Source organism: Euprymna scolopes, chromosome 30 (genome assembly GCF_053919585.1).
Source record: "Euprymna scolopes isolate OS-2025 chromosome 30, ASM5391958v1, whole genome shotgun sequence".
Classification (NCBI taxonomy): domain Eukaryota; kingdom Metazoa; phylum Mollusca; class Cephalopoda; order Sepiida; family Sepiolidae; genus Euprymna; species Euprymna scolopes.
In genome coordinates this window covers 85493200-85515178 of record NC_136511.1, presented here as the reverse complement: position 1 = coordinate 85515178, position 21979 = coordinate 85493200, and the positions used below count along the sequence as shown (strand labels likewise).

Sequence of the window (21979 nt, the reverse complement as noted above, 5' to 3'; positions counted from 1 at the left end):
TTGTTTCCTTCAACACCAGAAGAATTCTTGCAGATGACCATTAAAATTTGTTTTACTCGTAGAAGAGGGGGGGGGTACAAACACAAAAACAAACAAAAAAAAAAAACAATCGGCGCTTTTACAGATTTGGGACGAGATTTTGTAGTCGATAAATGGAGTTTTCAGATAATAAAAAAACAATGGTTTCAACTGATTTTTTTGTCAATTCTAATACGTTACAATGGAAGCTTCCAAATTATGCAGTCGAAATTACCTGAATATTACTGAATTATTAAACAAAACAACTTTAATCGTGTTAGCAGATGAAAAATTGCCGCCATCTTATTTGAATCAAAACGAAAAATTACCTCCCCTTTTGAACTCTCCTGTGTGGTACGATCGTTTTCATCAAATTCTATTTTTTATTTTCTTTAATAAATAATTTTATACCTTATCGATTTTCGTAATTTTTTGATATTATAATCATCTTAAAAATACGAGGAATAAGTAGATAATATTGTTTTCATGTGAAAGTATTACAATTTCCGGAATTTCGTCCCAATAGTGTAGAAGCGCAAAAAATTTTATTAGAACAAGAATTCACATGAAAAAGGAAATCCCGTTAAAAAAGTTGGTACTTGTATAGTTTAATCAAGACATTAAAAAATGAAAATATCGAAAAATGTTATATTGTACGTATCCCTTATGATATGAAGTTCTCCGGAAAAAAAAAGGTAACGTATCATGTAAGAAAAACAAAAACACTACTGAAGACGATGAAATGGCGCAAAATAGTCCCAACGTCTAAGGGTTCATACCATGCAAACGGTAAATTTTGCGGAGGGTTTGATTATCAGATTCGTTGTTAGTGACCTCGAATACCCCTAAAAAACAAATTAGAGTGGTCGGTGTTCGTAGCGTAAGGTAACATTTACCAAAAAAATTCACTTAATTTGATCAAGTAGTATTTTTTTATTTTTATTTTATTTTTTTGACAGTGAAAAAACAACTTGCTATGATACCGATCAAAGGGTAGACATGTTTCGATTTTTAAGAAGAAAAGCTATGATTTAACATGGGGAGGGGATATCGGCGCTTTAGACTGAGTTATCTCCCCGTGGCGTGTTAACCATGGTTACTTTCAGCGCTCCGTCATAATAAATAATTGAATAATTGTCTAAACTCGAATGTAAAGTAATATTAAGCCGACTTTACAAATTAATAATAGTTAATTATTGGATTTTAATTAATTTATAAGATGAAACTCTAATGATTTAAACTCGATAGATAACGACACTTCCCCCCATTAATATGGGGGGGGGACATTATCATCAAAAGTGTCCTGAATTGTTAACTAAGCACCGGACTTACTACTTAGATATAGATAAGTCACTTGTCCCCATCCCCCCCCCCCACTTTTTTTTTTTTTTTTTTTTTCTTAATGGAGAGTAGATAATACAGTGGATGTGTTATCGGCAGCTCCAGTAACTCTCGCTTCTCCTATTTTGTCATTCAGTCCTCATTCAATGAGTGATTTTTCTGATAAAGGGTGAAGAAAAAGCTGCTTAAAGGTCGGTAGTACTTGGTGACCAGGAGTCTGAGATGTCGGAAATTTTTCTGTCTCTGTCTGTCCTTGTGGCCATGTCACTAGTAAGGGTGCTGGAGGTAAACGTTTGTCTGGGCTGACGTTATCCGCCTGATAGTCAGGGACCCGAACCTTGGATTAACCACTGAGGAGGCTGTCCTATCAGCAGGCGCAAAGTACTGGGACTGCTGTATTGCCATTTGGTGAGTGGATCTGGACCATGCAGTAGTCTCTGGTGGGGCCTCTCGATGCCATACTAGTGGGTAATTGTTACGGCTTTACCTTTTCGTGTGCTACAAAAAAAAAAAAAAAATTCCTGTCTTTTTCTCTCTTACTTTCCCTCTCTGTACTGCTCTAACCAAGTATGCCGACCTATTCCACAAATCCCCAAACCTCAACATGAAATATATCCAGAATAAAAACTCGATTAAACCTAGAACCCCATCTTTCAACGTAGACCCCTACTACCAGGTCTCCTTCTCCAACATCAGGGGTCTACGTTCCAACCTTCCAGAGGTTGAAACCCAATTACAGGAGACAAAACCGGACATATTATTTCTAAGTGAAACTGGAATAGGACCGACCACTACCCTAGACGAGTTCATAATTAATGGATACTCAAATTTAACAGCTAAATCTGACCCCCAAGATCGCCATGGGCATGGAATATGTGCCTACATTAAGGATGGCTTCCCGTGTGGCAGGGATATCTCTAGAGAAGATCCTAATTTACCCTATATGTGCTTCAGAGTTGCACTTTCTAACACCACTGCATTTATATATGCCCTCTATAGGCCCCACAACAGCGGAGTTACTATCTTTAAGAGCATATCTGAGAAAATTGACCACAGTCTTCACATCCCTCGGCTAACATCCACATATGTGGTGATTTCAACGTCCATAACGTGGAATGGCTGACCCATTCAAATAAGACAGATGACGAGGGAAGGTTTTGTCATGATTTTGCCATTGCTTATGACCTCACTCAGATTGTTCGCGAACCCACCCGTGTGCCCGATACACCCGGTCAATATGCAAGCCTCTTAGACCTTTTTCTCTCAACTTCCCCTGAGCTATGTTCATGTTCTGTTCATTCTCCTCTAGGATCCTCCGACCACTCCGTCGTATCAGTTAAGATAAAAACGAAATGTAAGAAGCCCCCAGACGTACCCCTCCACCGTACTGTATACCGATACTCTATGGCTGACATTCATATCTGATTTACCTCTGCACTCCATGTTTAAAAAGGATGTGTCCTCTATAGTATCAGAACTGACCGAATGGTTAATTGTAGGCATAGACCAATTCATACCATCTAAAAAATTTCAACAAAAACCTAACAGCCAGCCATGGTTCTCCCCAGAATGTGCTGCTGCTATCGCGCACAGAAATCACTTTTTCCATAGCTACCAACGTAATAGATGCACTGAAACTAAAGCTGCTTTCAGGTCTGCCAGCAACCACTGTAAAAGAGTAATCAAAAATGCAAGAGAGCAATATGCCCAGTCTGTTAAGTCCAAGGTAGCTGATCAGCGACTTGGATCCCACCAGTTTTGGCAAATAACAAAGAAAATCTTGAACAGAAGTGCGCGTTCTATACCAACCATTATCAATGGACCAGAGGTCATCTCGTCAGCGTCAGACAAGGCCAAACTATTTGCAAAGAACTTTGCAGCTAATTCTACCCTATGCAACGAAGGCCATCAACTCCCCATATTTCCTCCTATAACACAGAACAAGCTAGGTAACATACAAATATCCATGCAGGAGGTCGCCAAACTAATAAAGAACCTAGATTCCAGTAAAGCAACTGGCCCTGATGGCATCCCAATTATAGTGTTAAAAAAGCTTCAACCAGAACTTGCTCCCATACTTACGAAACTATTTAAGCGCTGCCTTAAGGAGAAGTGCTTTCCGACTCCCTGGAAGACCTCTTCAGTTTGCCCTATATTTAAGAATTCAGGTGATAAGTCATCTCCCTCTCAATACAGACCTATAAGTCTCCTCTGTGTTATGAGTAAGTGGCTGGAATCCATATTAAATAGAGAAATAGTCAACCACCTCAGCAGAAATAACCTTCTTAGTGACACTCAATATGGTTTCCGCTCTGCAAGATCTACCGCAGATGTGCTGACGGTTATATCCCACAGGATAAGTGAATCTCTTGACAAAGGCTTCCTTTATAGGGCAATTGCTCTTGACATATTAAAGGCCTTTGACAAGGTATGGCATAAGGGTCTACTTCACAAGATTTCCAGCTATGGTATAACGGGAAATGTTTTCTCAATCATTAAATCATTTCTCTCCGATAGGCTCATAAGAGTAGTGGTCGATGGACAAAAATCGGAGGCCTGCAATATAAATGCTGGAGTCCCCCAGGGGTCAATCCTGGGCCCAACTCTCTTCCTGATCTACATCAATGACCTCCCTAAACACATACTTAAATCATTCGTTGACATCTATGCCGATGACACGACCATCTATGGCAACACATCAAAGGCCGTAAATGACAAAGTTCTCTCTGATTCTCTATCCTCTGATCTCGAGCGCGTGGTTCAGTGGGGGAAGATGTGGCTGGTTACCTTTAATGCATCCAAAACCAAACTCCTATCCTTACATCATCAACGCTCTGATCCCCAGCTGGCATCAATTGTGATGGATGGCTCTCGTCTGGGTGAGGCTCCATGTTTTGACAAGCTTCTGGGTTTGACCTTTACTCTTGATCTGAAATGGAACACGTACATCAAGTCTGTTGCCAAGGTCGCTGGAAAGATGGTGGGATCCTTCTACCGCTCCAGAAGATATCTCACTACCGATGCAATTCTCTATCTATATAAAAGCTAAGTACGTCGAAGGATGGAATACTGTTGCCATATCTGGGCAGGAGCTGCTAAAAACAGCCTATCCTGCCTTGACAGAGTACAAAATAGACTTCGTGGCTTAGTGGGGGATGCCCTTTTCTCTACCCTGCAACCTCTCTCCCACAGAAGAGATGTTGCGAGCCTGTCCTTGTTTTATCGTTATTTCCATGGCAGATGCTCGTCTGAACTCCAATCTCTGGTGCCCCCTCGCCAATCTTTCACAAAAAACACCCGTCTAGCTGAATCTACTGTGAAAAATTTCCCCCACTCTTTATCTGTGCCTAAATCAAAACGCGGATTCCATGAACAAAGCTTCTTTCCTAGAACTGCACGTCTGTGGAACTCTGTTCCGTCTGCCTGCTTCCCTTCGGACTACAACTTGGATGTCTTCAAGTCCAATGTTAACAAATTCCTGAACCGCCCCCTTAAGTAAACACTTCAGCAAATCTCCTCACTAAATTAATGTACTTGCAATAACCCTTATCCCTGAGTGGCTTCCGGGCCTTGATAAGTGGTGCACTGTGTAAAAAAATAAAAAAAAATAAAAACGCATTTTTCCGCTTAAAAAAAAACAACAAAAAAAAAACTACCCGATCAAATTAAATAAAAAATTTTTCAGAGAACTTCAGTCCAAAACGGAGACGTACAATATAACTTTTTTCGATATTTTCATTTTTTAATGTTTTGATTTTTTTTGACTGTACAAGTACCAAATGTTTTTAAAAAAATCTAGTTTCAAAAAATAATTTTGTTTTTGTAAATAAATTGTTTTATTCTCTAGCAAAAAGATTGATAAAAAAATAAATGATTTAAAAATTAAAAAACCTATATTTTTTGCAATGTTTGTAAAAGTTCAAATAACATTACATTCAACCAAGATTTTATAACACTTTTCAGGCCATCCATACTAACTCTAGAAGCCTCGATCAAAATTGTAAAGGCGTTTCTTTTATTTAACACCGAGCCAGAATATGCGCGTGCGCACATAAAAAACTGCGAACTTCCGGTATTTGCTGCGAGATTAATTTATATAACATCCGGTCACCAAAAACAAGCATGGCTTCCATGTCAACAAAACCATTGAAATTTCAACCCGAAATCGTGGTTTTTAAAGATCCAACTAAACGAAAACAGACGGTAAGAGACGATTGTATTAAAACTCAGAACATTTAAAATAATTAAGGGTTTGTATTACTGTACACATAGATTCGAAAAAGTTGTCAAAAAACAAATATATAACAAATAAATGTTATCAAAGGCAAGATAAGTTACTTTTCTACCAAACTGGATATATTTTTCGTGTTTTTATTCAATGTAACATGTTTATTCAGCTCGAAAACCATACAGTGTTTACCGATGTATTGGAACATTCAAGATGGCGTCTGATTCTCTCTTTAACATGGTAAGTTTGGGAAAAGGTGGTTTAAATAAAAAACCGGTTAAAATACTGTTAAAAAACTCGCTCAATATATGTTTACCGTGACATAGGTTGACATATATTCGGCGGGTTTTTAATAGTATTTTGTATAGTTTTTTTTATTTATAACACCTTTTCCCAAACTTACGGTGTTAAAGAGGGTGTGGGTGGGACGCCATCTTGAATTTTCCAATACATCGGTAAAAACTATGTTTTTTGAGCTGAATAAACATGTTACATTGAATAAAAACACGAAAATTATATCCAGTTAGGTAGAAAAGTAACTTATCTTGCCTTTGATAACATTTATTTGTTATATATTTGTTTTTTGACAACTTTTTCGAATCTATGTGTACAGTAATACAAACCCATTTGCGGTTTTGAATTAGAGAAAAAGAAAATATGTTTGATTATTATCTTATTAAGAACCGATTTTAAGATTGTGTATTGGGACAGTGGCTGTGATATCCAAAATACTTTGAGCACTTACAGAGATTCCCGAGTCTTAACATAGTAGCTACCCGAATAAAACGTCAGCACATGTTTTACATACTGCTGCAAAATAAAACTATTGGGGGGGGGGAGTAACAAAAGAAAACCAGAAGTCAAAAATTTATTTATTTATTTATTTATTTATTTATTTATTTATTATTCTTTCTGTCTCATTTTAGGAAGGTTTGTTGCCACGTGAGCTTAATGGTAGGGGGCACTGCAAATGGAAGTAGGGGTGATAAATTGGAGTTAGGCATGTTTACGAAATATTAAAAGTTGCAGGAAACAATGTGTGAAAAAAAAAAATTTTTTTTCTTAAAGAAAAGAATTGATGACTGCTCAGTCGAGAAAAGGAAGCAATGTACACCTACCTTAGGTTACGGAAGAATTGCGACGTGACAGTCTGTTAACGTCTCACCAGGCAAAAAGTCGTAGATATAGAAATAACTTCCCAATGTTGGAGAACACAACTGGTATCCAAGAAAAAAAACAAAAAAACCTCCTGAATGGTGATATTACCTCCTTTTTAAAAGTAAACCGTAAACCGATGATCGGGGGGGGGGGGATTTAAGCCTGCTGCTAAAGCAACAATACTCTTTTTTTTTTGTTGTCAGTACGCAAGGTAAGTCCACACAGACCTCCCTCTCTTTTGAGCAATCATTAGTCCTTTTCTTCACACAATCCCCAAGAAAAGGGGAAAAAGAAAATGAAGAAAAACAAAAATATGAAGGTATGCAGTTAACATGGTAGTACATTTTTATTTATTTATTTTTTTTTTATTAGGTCCCTAATGATTCTGGGAGGAGGCTTCTGTAGTGCACAATCCAGACAATATCACTTTTGTCTTTCAGGGAGCATAGATTCAATCCCCACACATCAGAAGTGACAGCAGTTGTCACATCCATCACAACCAATCATGTCCTGATCACCCTGCGGGGAACCATGTATGGGACAAAGCCAAATGACTTCTTCATTCAAAGAAGTTGATTGAACCGACCCTCAGCAGGCGTATCAATGATGCAAAGTACTGATTGAGCTTGATCCTCTCTGCTTAAGGGTAACTCAAGAGGGGATAGGTTTGATAACAAGTGAATATGCACAGCATTCTCCTTTTGCTTGACCTTTGCTGACCTGACTACACCATCCTCTCCGCAAAACGTCTCCAAGATGATCCCGAGAATCCAAAAGGGCCTAGGCTTAAGAGGACTCCTGACCAACACCACATCTCCAACCTTCAGTCTGTTTCAGAATGGCACTCTAGAACGGCCCTGGGGTTTCTCTCTGAGGCTCAACAGGTATTCATTATCCCATAGAGTTTGGAATTTCTCCAGACACTGGTTTTAAGGAGTCTTTCTTGGCTGAGAGGGAGGTGTGAGGCAAAATCCTCATTATTCAGATTCAAGAGCAGCCCAGAATTCTCATTAGGTCACAAAAACATGTTGGGAGTTACAACCTCTAACTCTATTTCTGCTGATTCTCGATGTTAGAAGGCGGTTGTTAATAGTTTGTTGTATATCAGATACAATGGTTAGTAAGGTGAAATAATCCATCTTACCTCAACAACCACTTTGTAAAGACAATTCTTGATTGTCTGGCTGCTCCTCTCCCAGACACTTCCAACCCAGGGTGAGAAAAGAGGAATGGGATAGAACTTGATCAAACAGGAGCTAAACTTCTACTGGTAATCCTGGCTCAACATTAACCTTTTAAATAACTGACCACCTTCCAGAAATGTTTTTGTATTGTCACAATAAACAGTGGTCAGAATGCAATATAGGTTCGTAAGCCGCACCAATGCCTGCAGAAAGGCCAACACACTCATGTCCGGTACTACCTCAAGATACAAAGACAAGTGAAGATGAGCAGGTACATTTTCACCTCCTTACTACCTTCCCTAACCCAAAGGTGACCCATGAAATCCACTCTCGTATGTTTGAAGAGAACCTCCAGTTTGACATGGGAAGCAGGCAAGTTGGCCACATTGGGAAGCAAGACCTCTCTAGCATTGTACTTTAGACACAGAGCACATAAGGCCAGGACAGTCTTCACTGCCTGTCTACCTTTGGGCACTCAATAATCACAACCTCTTAATTCAGCTAAGGTGGATGCAATTTCTAAGTGTTGGCACTCAACATGGGCATCCATTAGTATAAACTTAAGCATAGTTCTTGTTCACTTATATCTAGAGTCTCCAGATTGACATTTTCTTTAACCATTTTTGCACATCATTGTCTAGGAAAAAATTGCCTAGTGGATCCTCAAACATGCTCTGAGACTCTAGCACAAAATGCAGGTGAGAAGGGTCGACTTCAGCAGTCGACGCATGAACTGAATTGAAGGTCTCTCCGGTCTCTTGTTCAGAGAATGGTCCAAGTAAAGGAATTGCTTCACCTCACCAAAGGGAACGAGTCCTATTGGAGTTGTTAAGGCTTGTCTGCGCAAACAAGGAACCAGCTGAAGGGTTCCCAAATGCTGGATAAAATTCCATGAATCAGAATAAAACTAATGCCGCGATCAAAGCTACCAGCTAGAGAGCAATTAAGGCGTTGGAACTCATCTAAAAATAAATCCAGGTCCTCAACACGTACTGAAATATCAATGTTATCAGTACCGGAAGAGAAAGGCATAATGAGATCTAACGTTAGTTTCCAACACTACCTCCCTAAAGTGCCTGTCACAATCTCCAAGGATGGTAGTCAGATAGATCTCACAATCCAGTTCAATAGACTCTAAAGGACCAAGAGGACCTTACTAGACAGATAAGTCCGGTCACTGCCAGTATCAAACAAACAGTTGGCAGAAACATAGTTACCGTCCTTACCAAGGGTAACACAAAACAAGGAAGAGACTAGAGAAATTTTCATACTGTGTGTGACAGGCAGTTAACTTGAAGAGAAGTATCCCTTCGTGAGGAACAGGGCATTGGCCTAGACTGTACATCCCCAAGGAACCGCAACCAGTGTTAAGGGTTGAGCCAGGGACAACATCCCCTTTGATAAAACATTTGACAGCCTTCTTAGTATTTTGTAAAATAGATGACAAGGTGGGGATTCTCTTACCAGAAATTTGAATTAAATCTCTTGTGACCTCTTTGGGGAACTTGGAGAAGAGAATCTTAGCCATAAGGCGGGCTCCAGAAGAATAATCATTAGAAAAGGAACAATCAAAGAAGCCCTCCAACTCTGCCAGAAGTGAGGCTGCTTTTATTACGAAGTTAGTTAAGGTAGCAAAGGATCCGTCCTGTTTATAGGAGAAGTCCAATATGTCCTGGAAGATACTGTCTATAATTTCATCCCCATCGAGTTACTCACTCTGCAGGACAGAAAGAGCCACCTCATAATTTCTGTTATAGATAGTAAGGTGGTTAATTAACAATAGAGGTTGACCAGACAGTGAACATTTCAAGAAGTTTAGTCTCTTAGCATTGTTGGCCATGCCGGCTACACGGTTTTCGAAACGATACAAAAAATTCCTGAAGTTCATGGGGTTAGATTGCATATCCAACCCATCAAAAGTCGCTCCAGTAATTTGAATCTGAGGAGGCTTCACAGTAAATGAGGATACATCTCTTCCAACTTCTGGGGAACTAGGAGCAAGACTTATGGACTTGGCGGCAGCAGGGAGGAACTTTAGCTCAAAACACTCCAATTCTCTTTGGAATTTCAGGGTATGTACAAGGGATTCCTTTTCAGTTTGCACCCAGTCCTCTTCATCAGAAGATTTAAGTTGAATTTTACTGGTGCATATGTCTACTTCCGTCAAATACTCAACAATAGATTTTGCAGTGCAGAGAATGATTTTCCAGAGAGTTCATCCTCCTGATGAGCCATCTCCAAAATCGTTCCGATTTTGGTCCATAGGAGAGAAATACTCTGGAAAAAAGCTTCAAAACTACTGCTAAGGCAACAATACTCTTTTTTTATTAGTAAGCAAGGTAAGTGCACACAGATCTCCCTCTCTTTTGAGCAATCATTAATCCTTTTCTTCACAGAATCCAACCTAATTAAAAAACAAAAATACAGAATGATGTACGTACCCATCACAAAATGAAAATGTCGTATTCCAAAAACATATAAATGAGAGAAATTGCTTGTAGCAGACATACTACATAAAGTTAAAAATTTAAATTAAAATCTATGCGAGTCCATAACAATTTCTATAGTACTTCTGCAATTTAAATCTTATTTTTCCCTGAGTCTCGCTTGGCAACGGCCGACGAACGATGAAAACCACCATATCATACCAAGCAAACAGAAGTCAATAAAAAAAAAAAACGAACAAAAAAGAAAAATTAAAATAATTCACCTACCGTAAGAAATTGATAAATTTTACTGTTTTATTTATTTTTTTTAATGCCAAATGTTCTTTTCTGGGTTTATATCGGTATTAAAAGTTTTGTTTCTTCTACACTCCTCCTAGACACAGCTAGCGCTTTACACTCCTCCTAGACACAGCTAATCAATTGAGAACCACATCACCTTATCTAAAAAAATATAAGATATTAAATGATATATATTAGAAGGTCAAAATAATTTTTAAAAAGATTCTACTATCACAGCCTAATCGGAAAAAAAAATCTGGACTCGATTTGTATTTTCATTAAAAACGAAAGTTGTTTAAAAACGACACCTTTTTTTTTTTTTTAACACATTTTAAATTCCTCGTTGAAAAGCAAATTCAATGCATACAAGCCATTCGAACCGCATCTTAAGTTCTTTTTACAGCGATGACTTTTTTTTCAAACAATACAATCCGACTAGAACTGTACTTTTATAAAATAAATCCATCGTTTAAAAACGACACCCTTCTCCCTTGTCAGCACAACAGGATTTCATTTTAAATTCCGCATTGAAATAGGATTTCTGTACATACAAGTCATCCGAATCGTATTTTAAGTTCTTTTAACAACGATGACTTTTTTCAAGCAATAAAATCCGAATCGAATTGTACTTTTATAAAATCATTTTCATTAAAAAAAAAAATCAACTTTTTTCTTTTTAACACAACAGAATCTCATTTTAAATTCCTCAGTGAAAAACGAATTTAAATGCACAAGTCGTCCAAATCGTATTTTAAGTTCTGTTAACAGCGACGACTTTTTTTTGTTTTTCAACAAATATAAGCGAATTTCATTCCAAATTCCACGTTCCTTTGACGGCGATAGTTAAAGAAATCCAACGAATCCCACTGGGATTAACAAACAAAAAGACAAAAACAGTCCGACTCACTTCATATCTTCAACCTTCGCAGTTTGGCACGACTCATTCAATTCTTTCTTTGACAACACTTTTCAATTTTCAACGCGACTTTTAATTTTCTAGGTTCGACGCGAATCATTTAAAATTTCCTATTTCATCTCGGCCGCATTGGTTCCATATTTAACGCTGAAATAGCTCCTAACCGAAAAAAAAACAAAAAAACTGGGACTCGATTCTCAGCGACACTCTCCGCTCTAACCAGGTTCCATCCAATTCTCGAGAACTAAACGGCTCGACTCACTCAAACATCTTAACTCCTGGCCTTATATTATTTCATTTATGCAAATTAATGCGCATTCGAACCTGCTGATTTGTTGCCTTCTCGTCTCTCATCACTCGGGTTTCGAGTTCGCACACGCGGCCCACCTCCGTAACTGCAGTCACATTCAATTTTTACTACAGTTTTGTTTGTCTATGGAAAGTTATTTTTGTATTTTTTCACAATGTAACCCACGTCGTTTAACTCCTAAAAAAAATATGGAAATTTACCTTTTTTTTCTGCCTAATATGTTATTATAAAGTATTTTTTACAACCTAACTCAGCGTAGTATAAACACCACCAACCTCCCCATGTTAAGAATGACTTTTGAGGTTGGGGATGTTTATACTATGCTGAGTTAGGTCATAAAAAAATATTTAATTTCTTCCTAGTTTTTGCTGTCTGCTTGCGTCTCTTTTTGATCACTCGGTATAATCCGTCAGTTTTCATCGTTCGTCAGGCGTTGCCAAGCAAGGCTCACGGAAAAGCAGGATTTAAACTGCAGAAGTACCATTTCTATAAATATTTTTTTTTATTCTAAGAAGATCAAATTTCATGAGGACGGTGTGTCTTGCTTCACCATCTATAAAATTCATCACATGTTACTTGCCTTTTAATAACTTCTCTAGAAGCAGAGATCAAAATCAGCCATGTGATGGCTATGATTTATTATTAATCACTAAAAATTGTAAAAAATAATCTATATAAAGAAAAAACTTTTCTGTTATTTTTGGAATATGGCAGTTTCGTTCTGTGATCGGTACATATGTCATAAAGATTTTTCGGTATTTCTTTTTTTTTTATCGGATTGAATTCTAATGTTGTCGAAATATAAGAAGGAAAGAGTGATATTTTTTATCTGAAAACAGGTCCAAATCAGGAATATATGAAAATAAACTGGTAAAAGCATCTGCCAATTTATCCTCTTCATATCTTGGCCAAATCCAAAATTTATTGAAACTCGAGATTCTGTTAAATTCTTATATCTCTTCTACATTAGTAGCCTATCAAAAATACTTTTGAAAAATCATGTGGTTTTGTTTTTAATTGAATTCCTGGATGAAGTATCTGTTCTGCCCTAAGTGAATGGAGATAAAATCCTTTAGACTGAGGCAGTTTTAATATTTGTTCCAATCCAATTCTTCTTTTGTGGAAGAACTGCATAAGCTTATTCCCCACATTAAAGACCCAGCTTATGTTTAACTTTGTCCTCATTAAGGTAAATAGGGACACCACAAATAGACTCTGTAAAGCTATTCTAGAATTTAGCAACCACATGTTTGTATATCGTTACCAAACATGGTCATCAGTTTGTGTGCTGTGTTCTCTTGGATACAGAAAGGAGTGTTGGGAAAAAAAGGACAGAAACATTCAAGTATCATTGTTCATTCTCGTTGCAGCAAGCCTTCCTCTCAAGAGATCTTCACTGGTTTAGTCATGTTCTTTCTCATCATCCAGATGATTTCATCCAGCCCATCATCATTAGAATTGAAAAAAAATGATGCTGAGGTCAGCTGAAAATTTGGCTCAGAACAGTGAAACAGTTTATCAAGTTGATCCTGGGTTCTTGCCTTCTAAGGGTTCTCTATTGGAACTGTGATTGGTTAACATTTGCATCTACGATTGCAATGGGCCATTGTGCCAGGTCAGCATTCGTTTAGGATGCGGCAAATTCTCTGGATGGAACCAGCCTAATCGCTTCAGGGTGAATGGTTAAACAAGTACAAGTTATTCTCAGAGACAAATATAAATGGGATATATGAAAAATGATGCATAAACCACAGACCTAATTATTAAAAGAATAAATTAACGTTACAATAAAAACGTGTTGTCGAGGTTAGAGAATAGAGATACATAAACAATGTGCAACAAAATATAACTTCTGTTACACATTGTTTTGGGAGCCTTTCACTATGACCAGAAGAAAGAGTATGAAAATAACTCCTACCAGAGTTTGTGAAAGGCGTGCTTGTCTTGACTGTTAACTTGGAAAAGAGAAAGAGAGAGAACTTTCTCAATAAAAGCAAGCAAACTCTTCACTCAAATCAGAACATTTGTTTGCATGAACCCAACAGTAACATGGATATGACCCAACATGACTCGAACAGTAATGTCAATAATTATGAATGCTGACACAATCCAAGAGCAACTTGTGAAGTTACTGCCAAATGACTCGGGTGTCATCTTTATATAGCTCTTGGGTGAGTTCATTCTGATATTTCAAGGGGTGTCCAGGGAAAGCACATACACACTGTTCTCGGGCACTTCCAAGTATGCCCATCACATTCACCACGTTGATTTCTGGAACAGGAGAGTAAATTTTTCATTAGCTAGTAGAATGAAAGGGAGATAAATGTGATATAATCCAATGAAGATCACTGATAATTCTGAAACCAGCAACACCATTCATGTCCATTTATATAGAAATTGTCATGGACTCACATAGAATTTAATCTTAATTTCTGACTTTTATGTAACACTAGCATGGGTACCCAGCGTTGCCCGGGTGTTTAGAGGTATGTGTGCTTTTGGGTAAATCAAAACAGAAGAATAACCGAAAACTTCTTAAAAAAGTCATTGCTCGGGTGTTTGTGTTGGGGGTGGGGGTTAAAGAAAAGTTTTAGTAGGTAAGTAGGAAGGATCGAACCCGAAACCTTGAGGCGAAGTTGGAAAATAAAGTGTGAAAAAAAATGTGCGACGTTAACCGCTCAGCCAGCAAGAAATAGTAACTGAAACATGTTTGAATTTATTTAAGTATTAAGAATTGGCAGATGCCCACACTTAATGACTTAATGAGGTCACATATTAGTAACAGAGTTAACTTTCACTGCGGGGCAGTTTTTTTATTTACTGGAGACAGTTTTTTTGTTTCCTCAAGATGTTGGGGGGGGGGGGGTAGAACCAGCTCCCCATAAAAAGGGGATTGTCTAAATTGAATAGCAATTGTCTGATATAAGGAGAAACTCCGTATTGATCAAAGCTGATTGCTTTTGGATGTTCCCGGCGATCGTGCCGGGAACAATGCCGCAAGCTTTGAATTAGTTTTGCTTTTATACGTGGCGATCCAAAAATGCACAATATTTAACTTTTCAAAGTCGGGCAAATTAAATAGACAGGCGACCCCTGTTATTAACTCATAGATATTATGATTTAGACGTGATATAAAAAGTTTTAAGAAGGAGCGAGCTGATCGATCCCTTCCCGGAAAAAAGCCTTTTGCGGACATACACAAAAACGCACAAACAAACACACATTTTCGCTTTTATATATATACTAGCGGGGGGGTATCCTGCGATGCCCGGGTGTCTTGAGGTAAATCAAAACTCTGGGGGGGGGGGGGGTTAAATAATAATAAAAAAATAATAATAAAAAAATGTTTTGGTAGGCGAGTATGAGAATCGAACCCGTACCCTTGAGTTGGAAATTAATGTGTGAAAAAAAAAACGTGCGATGTTACCATTGGGCCACCGCAACATACAGCGTAGACGTGTTTGAATTTATTATCTAACTATAACTATAAAAACAGGCGTGCGTAATAAAAGTTAACTTTGCTGCTTCTATTTGACCTAATTAAGAAGGTCAAATAGAAGTCACGCAGCGTAAGCGTCTGTTCATGGCGCATTGCCGCGAACACGTCCGTTTGAGTTTAGTTTCATTTTATTTATACTAAAAAGCCCAATCAACATGCGAGAAGCCAAGATAACAATAATTTTGTAAAAATCGACGTAAATAAATCTATACGCTACGTGCTTTCCTAATTCCTAGATATTATGATATAGGACCTATATACACAGTTTTAAGCGATAGTAACGACCCTGGGAGCGTGTGCGAAAGAAGCCTTTTGAAGACATACACAAAATGATCACACACATTTTGCCTTTTATATATATATAGATAGATGTCTGCTACAAACCTTTTCTCCACATTAAAAAACGACTCTGGTGTCTAACTCTGTCCCGTGGGGAGACATTGTAAATAGGTAAAAACAAATTCACTCATTCATTTTAGAGAAAAGATCCTAAACTATTAATCCACTTTCTTTTCATATTTCAGGAATTCCAAAAGAAGCCATTTAAGAAAAATGAAGAACGAGGGAAACAGAAAGCAGACATGAAGCATGGAAAAGTCGTAGACAAAAGCAAACCAAACTTTAATTTTTCCCAAGCAAAAATTGAGGTTCAGAAATTGTCGTTAGGTGCTTATAATGATGGAGGTGAAAAACGTCAAGCAATGATTTCATATCTAGTTAGTCTTGGAGCTCAGGTCAGTAAGATACACTTTCTTTCACTTGTTTGGCTCATACATTTTTCACTTAAATGTTTTTATGATAATTTTTCACGTGAAGATATTTTAGTTCTTTACAATCAACCTAACATGCAAAGAAATGTATTATTTTTTAAATATACCAATTTCTGGTGTGAACATGAACACTTTAATGTTTGTAAAATCTTAGAATAGTGTTGCATTTTGTTGACAAACAAGAAGTTTCTATAAAGTTTATTGTTAATAAATATCACACTCCAATCTAGTTTATAGTATGAAAATGGTTAATGGGAAATTCTCTTGAGTTTCAACTTGTGATTTTCCATTTAATATTTTTTGGTTATTTTGAGATTCATGTAAACAAGATTTATAAATGTGAAATTCTTTCTCTTACGTCTTTTTTACAGATTACTTCTAGTGAAGTTACAATTTTAAGCAACATGCAATTCATTTTTTTACATAGTGTTTTTTTTTTCAAATTTGCATTATATTGTGTATCTCTAAAGATAAAGAAAGTCCTATCTTCAAGAACTGGTGTTACCAAATTGAGCTGTCTGAAGATATTGGCTTCCTGACTTAAATGCACCAAACATTAATGTCGTTTTTTTTCCTTTTTCTTTGCAAAACTCAATTAAAAAATGTTCTGCAAAGTAAAAAACATTTTTTTCTTTATAAAACAACTAAACACCATGAATAAATATTTGGAGATATGAGGAAATTGAAGCATAGAAACTTTTGTCAAAATGATTAAACCCGAAAAAGGGTTGATATGTTACAAAACAACCAAACCAAACACCATAAATAAATATTTGAAGATATAATCCACTTGAAGCATAAAAACTTTTTTTTTTTAATTATTGGATTCAGCATTAAATAACTTGAAAAGGGTTGATATGCCATGACCCCCCCCCCCCCCACTTTTTTTAAGATGAGTTTGGTTGTTTTGCTTTAAACAACCAAACTCGTCTTAAAGAAAAAGGGCCATTCATCAACATTGCGGGCTTAATATAAGGTTTTGAATTGTCTTTCACATACCAAAATCCAAATGAAAAACTTTAGTGAATGAAATATTAAAGAAATTTTGTCCTTTTATTAAGTTGTGCTTCTCTTTGTTTTAACATTGCTCATGTCTGAGTTTTAAACAATTGACTTACTATTAAAACAAAAGTGTGTTATGAATCATATTAGAAAGATTCAATGTGTTACCTGTTGAAATCAATCTAGATAGTCAAAGTTGTGATTTTGTCATTTTTGCATGTTTTGTCAATGGTTATAATGGGATTTTATCCAATGTTTAATAATTATTGCTTCCATTAAAATTATCTTTCATTTATCACAAGATACTAACATTACATAAGAATTTCTCACTTTTCTAAAAACATTTTTTTATTTGCTTGCATCTATTTTATAGACGTTTACCAAAAAGATTACTAATCTTTATTGTTAGTGTGACCCATAGAAATTCCACAGTTGCTTTCTTCATCTATCTGTCTAATTTACTTGTAATAATAAATGTCTGAATTCTGCTCTCTTTGGTCAGTGTTTGGTGAGTGCAGATCACAACAAACGGCCCAGGACTCTCTGTTATATAATAAATGTCTGAATTCTGCTCTCTTTAGCCAGTGTTTGGTGAGTGCAGATCACAACAAATGATCCAGGACTGTCTGTTATGTTCATTATATTTGCAAATTATCCTCAGCTTGCAAAGCCACTAGGACCACATTTTGCATATATCATCTGGTATTCTAAGATCGTTATCCAGCTAAAGACAATAATAACATGAAAGCCATCTAAGGACATATAATAACATGGAAGCCATCAAAGGACCTATAATAACATGGAAGCCATCAAAGGACGTATAATAACATGGAAGCCATCTTAGGACATATAATAATAAGGAAGCCATCTAAGGACATATAATAACATGGAAGCCATCTAAGGACATATAATAACACGGAAGCCATCTAAGGACGTATAATAACATGGAAACCATCTAAGGACATATAATAACATGGAAGCCATCTAAGGACATATAATAACATGGAAGCCATCTAAGGACATATAATAACATGGAAGCCATCTAAGGACGTATAATAACATGGATGCCATCTAAGGACATATAATAACATGGAAGCCATCTAAGGACATATAATAACATGGAAGCCATCTAAGGACGTATAATAATATGGAAGCTATCCATGAAGAGTTGAAAATGATATTAGAAAGTATACTTTCATCTATCCCCAATTGAAAACAGAATAAGATGATGGTATTTTGAAAACTTAATGTGATTAGGTTTTTAAATATGACTATTTTAGTACCCCACTCCTTGAAATCTGTGATTATGATCAGTATGAATTGTTACATAGATACCTCATACCTTTCCTCATCATGGTCACTGATACTAAATATTTGAAATTTTCTGTTTAAAAATTTTTTTTAATTTCTTGCAAATATTTTTTGCCATGAGAAGAATCAATCTTAATTTTTTTTTTGTCTTAATTTAAGAAGTTAAAAATTAATTTAATTTTCTTATTCAGCCTCCGAAAGTGAAACGTTGTGAGAATTACAAATCGTTAACATTAAGAAAAAAGGAAGAAAAAGAAAAAAAAATAAAAGACCGAAAGAATGACAACATCAACCGGGTAAGCAGACATTTTTTCATATACTGTTTCGAGATAAGTCATTTGATCAGCATAAGAATCTTTTTTTTCTTCTCTTTGGCCATCCTTCATTTTTTTTTAAATTCTAATATTTAAAAGAAAAAAATTGCATTTATAGTTTGTTGAATTCTGTCTAGATTGGTGTCAGTATGACAATTATGAGGATTTTATAAAATAAAAAGTTCATAGAGATGTCTCTGTGTGGCCAGTTTATTATTAATTACAATTAACAAAAGAGTCATTTATGTATTATTTGAATTTTTGAACTCCTGTTCTCATCTTGGATGTTATTCTCACACTGTTTTGGATGATGTAACCTCTGACCTTTTTCAGGTGCATCTTGTTGAACTCGGAAATCTTTTTGTTGAACATGAAGATGCTCCTGAAGAAAGTTGGTGATTACATGAGCTGAAACATTGTGAGAATAATATCCCAGATGAGAACAGTAGTCCGAGTAATACAAATTATCAATCTTCATCTAAAAAATTCTGAAACGGTCATTTATATCCGAATCATGTAGGTTTTTATTTCACTTTATCTTCAATATGATCTAAAAGTCAGAAACAGAGGGTCAGTACTGTTTTTAAGAGGTATATACTAACATTTGTCTTTGACTTACATCCAAATGAATTGTATTCTGCCCCTTTATTGCATGATATCTGAACTGCACTTCTCATCTTACGAATATACCCACGATTTATGTCAAATTTGAACTTCTGAGTACTCCGTTGACAACTGTCTATCAAACAGCATGACCTTTTGGTGCTACTCTGCTATTCGGGAAGTGAACTTCATATCGGCATCTAACCACTGAGTTGAGTGTCACCAGTTGTCGTAAAGAGCCCACTTTTCATCATAAGTCACGATCTGGTTGAGAAGCGGGTCATACTTGTTGCATAAAAGAAGAGATGACACTTCATAACAGCATTTCCTTTGGTTGTTGTTCAATTTGTAAGGCACCCATTTATCAAGTTTTTGTGTCTTTCCAATCTCTCTCAAGTGATTAGAAATTGTTGTATACATTATGTCTAATTCAGAAGCAAGTGCCTGAAGTTGTGCATGGATTGGCTTCGACTAAGGCTCTAAATTGACCGTTGTCAACATCTGATTTATTGTTGTCAACATCTGATGGCCAACCACTATGTTCATCATCTTCAAGATTCTTGTTGCCGCCACAAAATTTCTTAAACCACCATTGTACTTCGTTGATATCTTGAGCTGTTTCAGCAGCTTTTCGGCCTAGCTTGAATAGATAAGAAAATTGCGCAAGTTTACTTTTTTTCTATCTTGTATTCAACGTTCTGAAAAGAAGACAAAATTCTTTTAAAACGATTGTAATCTGAACGATTAGAGCAAAAAACGCTCTTTAAAGTAAAGATATTATAATAAAAACTTATTTGAAATCAAAATAAAAAATTCTGAAAGAACTTTCTTCTCAACCTAATATTAACTCTTTTCCTTGAGCGACTTTTTGACTTCTTTAGTAAATAAAGTTTTTAAAATAGCATTTTCTGTCCAATTTTACTATCAGGACCATTAGAATATCTCACCTGTTTTCACTTGGTTTTTACTCAAATGGTAGAGAAAATTGATTCTCTGTCTTAAATGCTGTCTTTTGTGTTGGTCAAATTTTTACGTTTTTTTTTTTTAATTTTCTTTTTAATAATCTATATAGTATTAAAAAGTTATGGTGGTTTTTGAATTTGCTCATATGCAAATAGAAACGTGATTGGTTTACAAAAAGGAATTGACAGGGTACACATCATTAAGACATTGTCAATTTCGTACAAGTTCAAATCTTGTATAAGTCTAAAGGATTTTTTAAACTGTTCTGCTTCTTCTCAGATGAAAAGTACTTCTGCTAGGCTTTGAGAATATATCAATTGTCCAAGATATGTTGTTTTTGTCAAAAAGTGTCAAATTCATTTTTAACACTGCGTATATAAATAAAAAGCAACTTCTACATTGTTGCAAGGTGCATTTCTATCCTATCAATAAGTAGATGATGGAATTATGGTGAGGAAGTAAATCTTTTTTCCTGCCCTAAAGAGAAGCTACAACAAATTGTGCCAACTTTAAAATTTGCTGACTACCTGTTTGAACTTGACTGACTCAAGGTCAAGTTCAATATTTCTAATAATAATTTTTCTTTGTTGTCATTGTAGGAGGAACAACTGAAGAAATTGATCACGAAAGCCGATCACTCAATCAAACACTACAATAAAATCTTGAGAAGAAACCGAAAAAAAGAGAAAAAGCAAAAACAAAAAAAGCAAAAACATTAAAACCTTAAATTAAATTTGTAAATAAATTTCAACATTTTTCTTTCCTTTCTTTTCCACAACCAAATTATTCCATAATTGAAATTCCATGTTTGAAATTATATTTTTGTTAGTCGATCATACTTAGATTTACAATAACATTTTTTTTTTCATACCTTTTTATTAGATACACTGTCTGTCCATATTTTGGTCTGTTATGTTTAAAAACAGATAGAGCAAAAATACCTCCCATATTTGAAAGATGGTACTTGACTGTGTCTCTTCAGTTAATTTGTATGGATGGAATTTGTCTGACTATTTCATCAGACAATTCAAAGACAAACTATGTTTAAAGCTGAACGTGTAGGAGACTGATTAACAGAAAGTTTCACAGCTTGAACACTGTTTGGAGTTTGAGTGCTTTGAAGTCTCGCACGCGACATTTTTTAGGTGCCAAACTTCTAGCTCTGAAATTTACAACACAAGTAATCAGGATTCTCCATCATACTGGCCTAACATATAATGCGCTTGAAAAACTCTTTGCATTGCAAGTACAAGAGTTGTTCCAAAAGTAAAGCCTTCTATTTTATTTTTTAACTCAAAAAAATTAAAGAACTATGAAAATAGGAGTGGTACCATTAAAACAAATGACCTTTTGTGCTCCAGAATTCATTTTTCTACAAAGTCACTACCATTCTTGATGCACTTTTGTCAGGAATTCAATGACGCATCTCTGCTTCTGACACACATCCATGTCAGGGGTTGCTTTCTTATAGTCTTACACTGTTAATATCTGCAACTTTCAAGTCATGAATACATAAGTTCAGTCATCATAATACAATTTGCAGTTCCCTTTGATCCATTTGGCTGGAATAAGAAAATAAGAGACATTTCTTTTGGAACGCCATGCATATATATTTACTATTCTTGAAAATCGTTTC

General features: G+C 36.0%; 1 protein-coding gene across 1 annotated transcript; it reads left to right on the top strand.

The window, feature by feature from the left end:
- Positions 1-5409: 5409 nt before the first annotated feature.
- LOC145254874 (uncharacterized) lies at positions 5410-21106 on the top strand. Its single transcript, XM_080113750.1, has 4 exons — positions 5410-5562; positions 15905-16114; positions 18655-18759; positions 20943-21106. The coding sequence occupies exons 1-4, from the start codon at positions 5482-5484 to the stop codon at positions 21060-21062; spliced, it is 516 nt and encodes a 171-aa protein (XP_079969876.1). The 5' UTR covers positions 5410-5481; the 3' UTR covers positions 21063-21106.
- Positions 21107-21979: the final 873 nt, after the last annotated feature.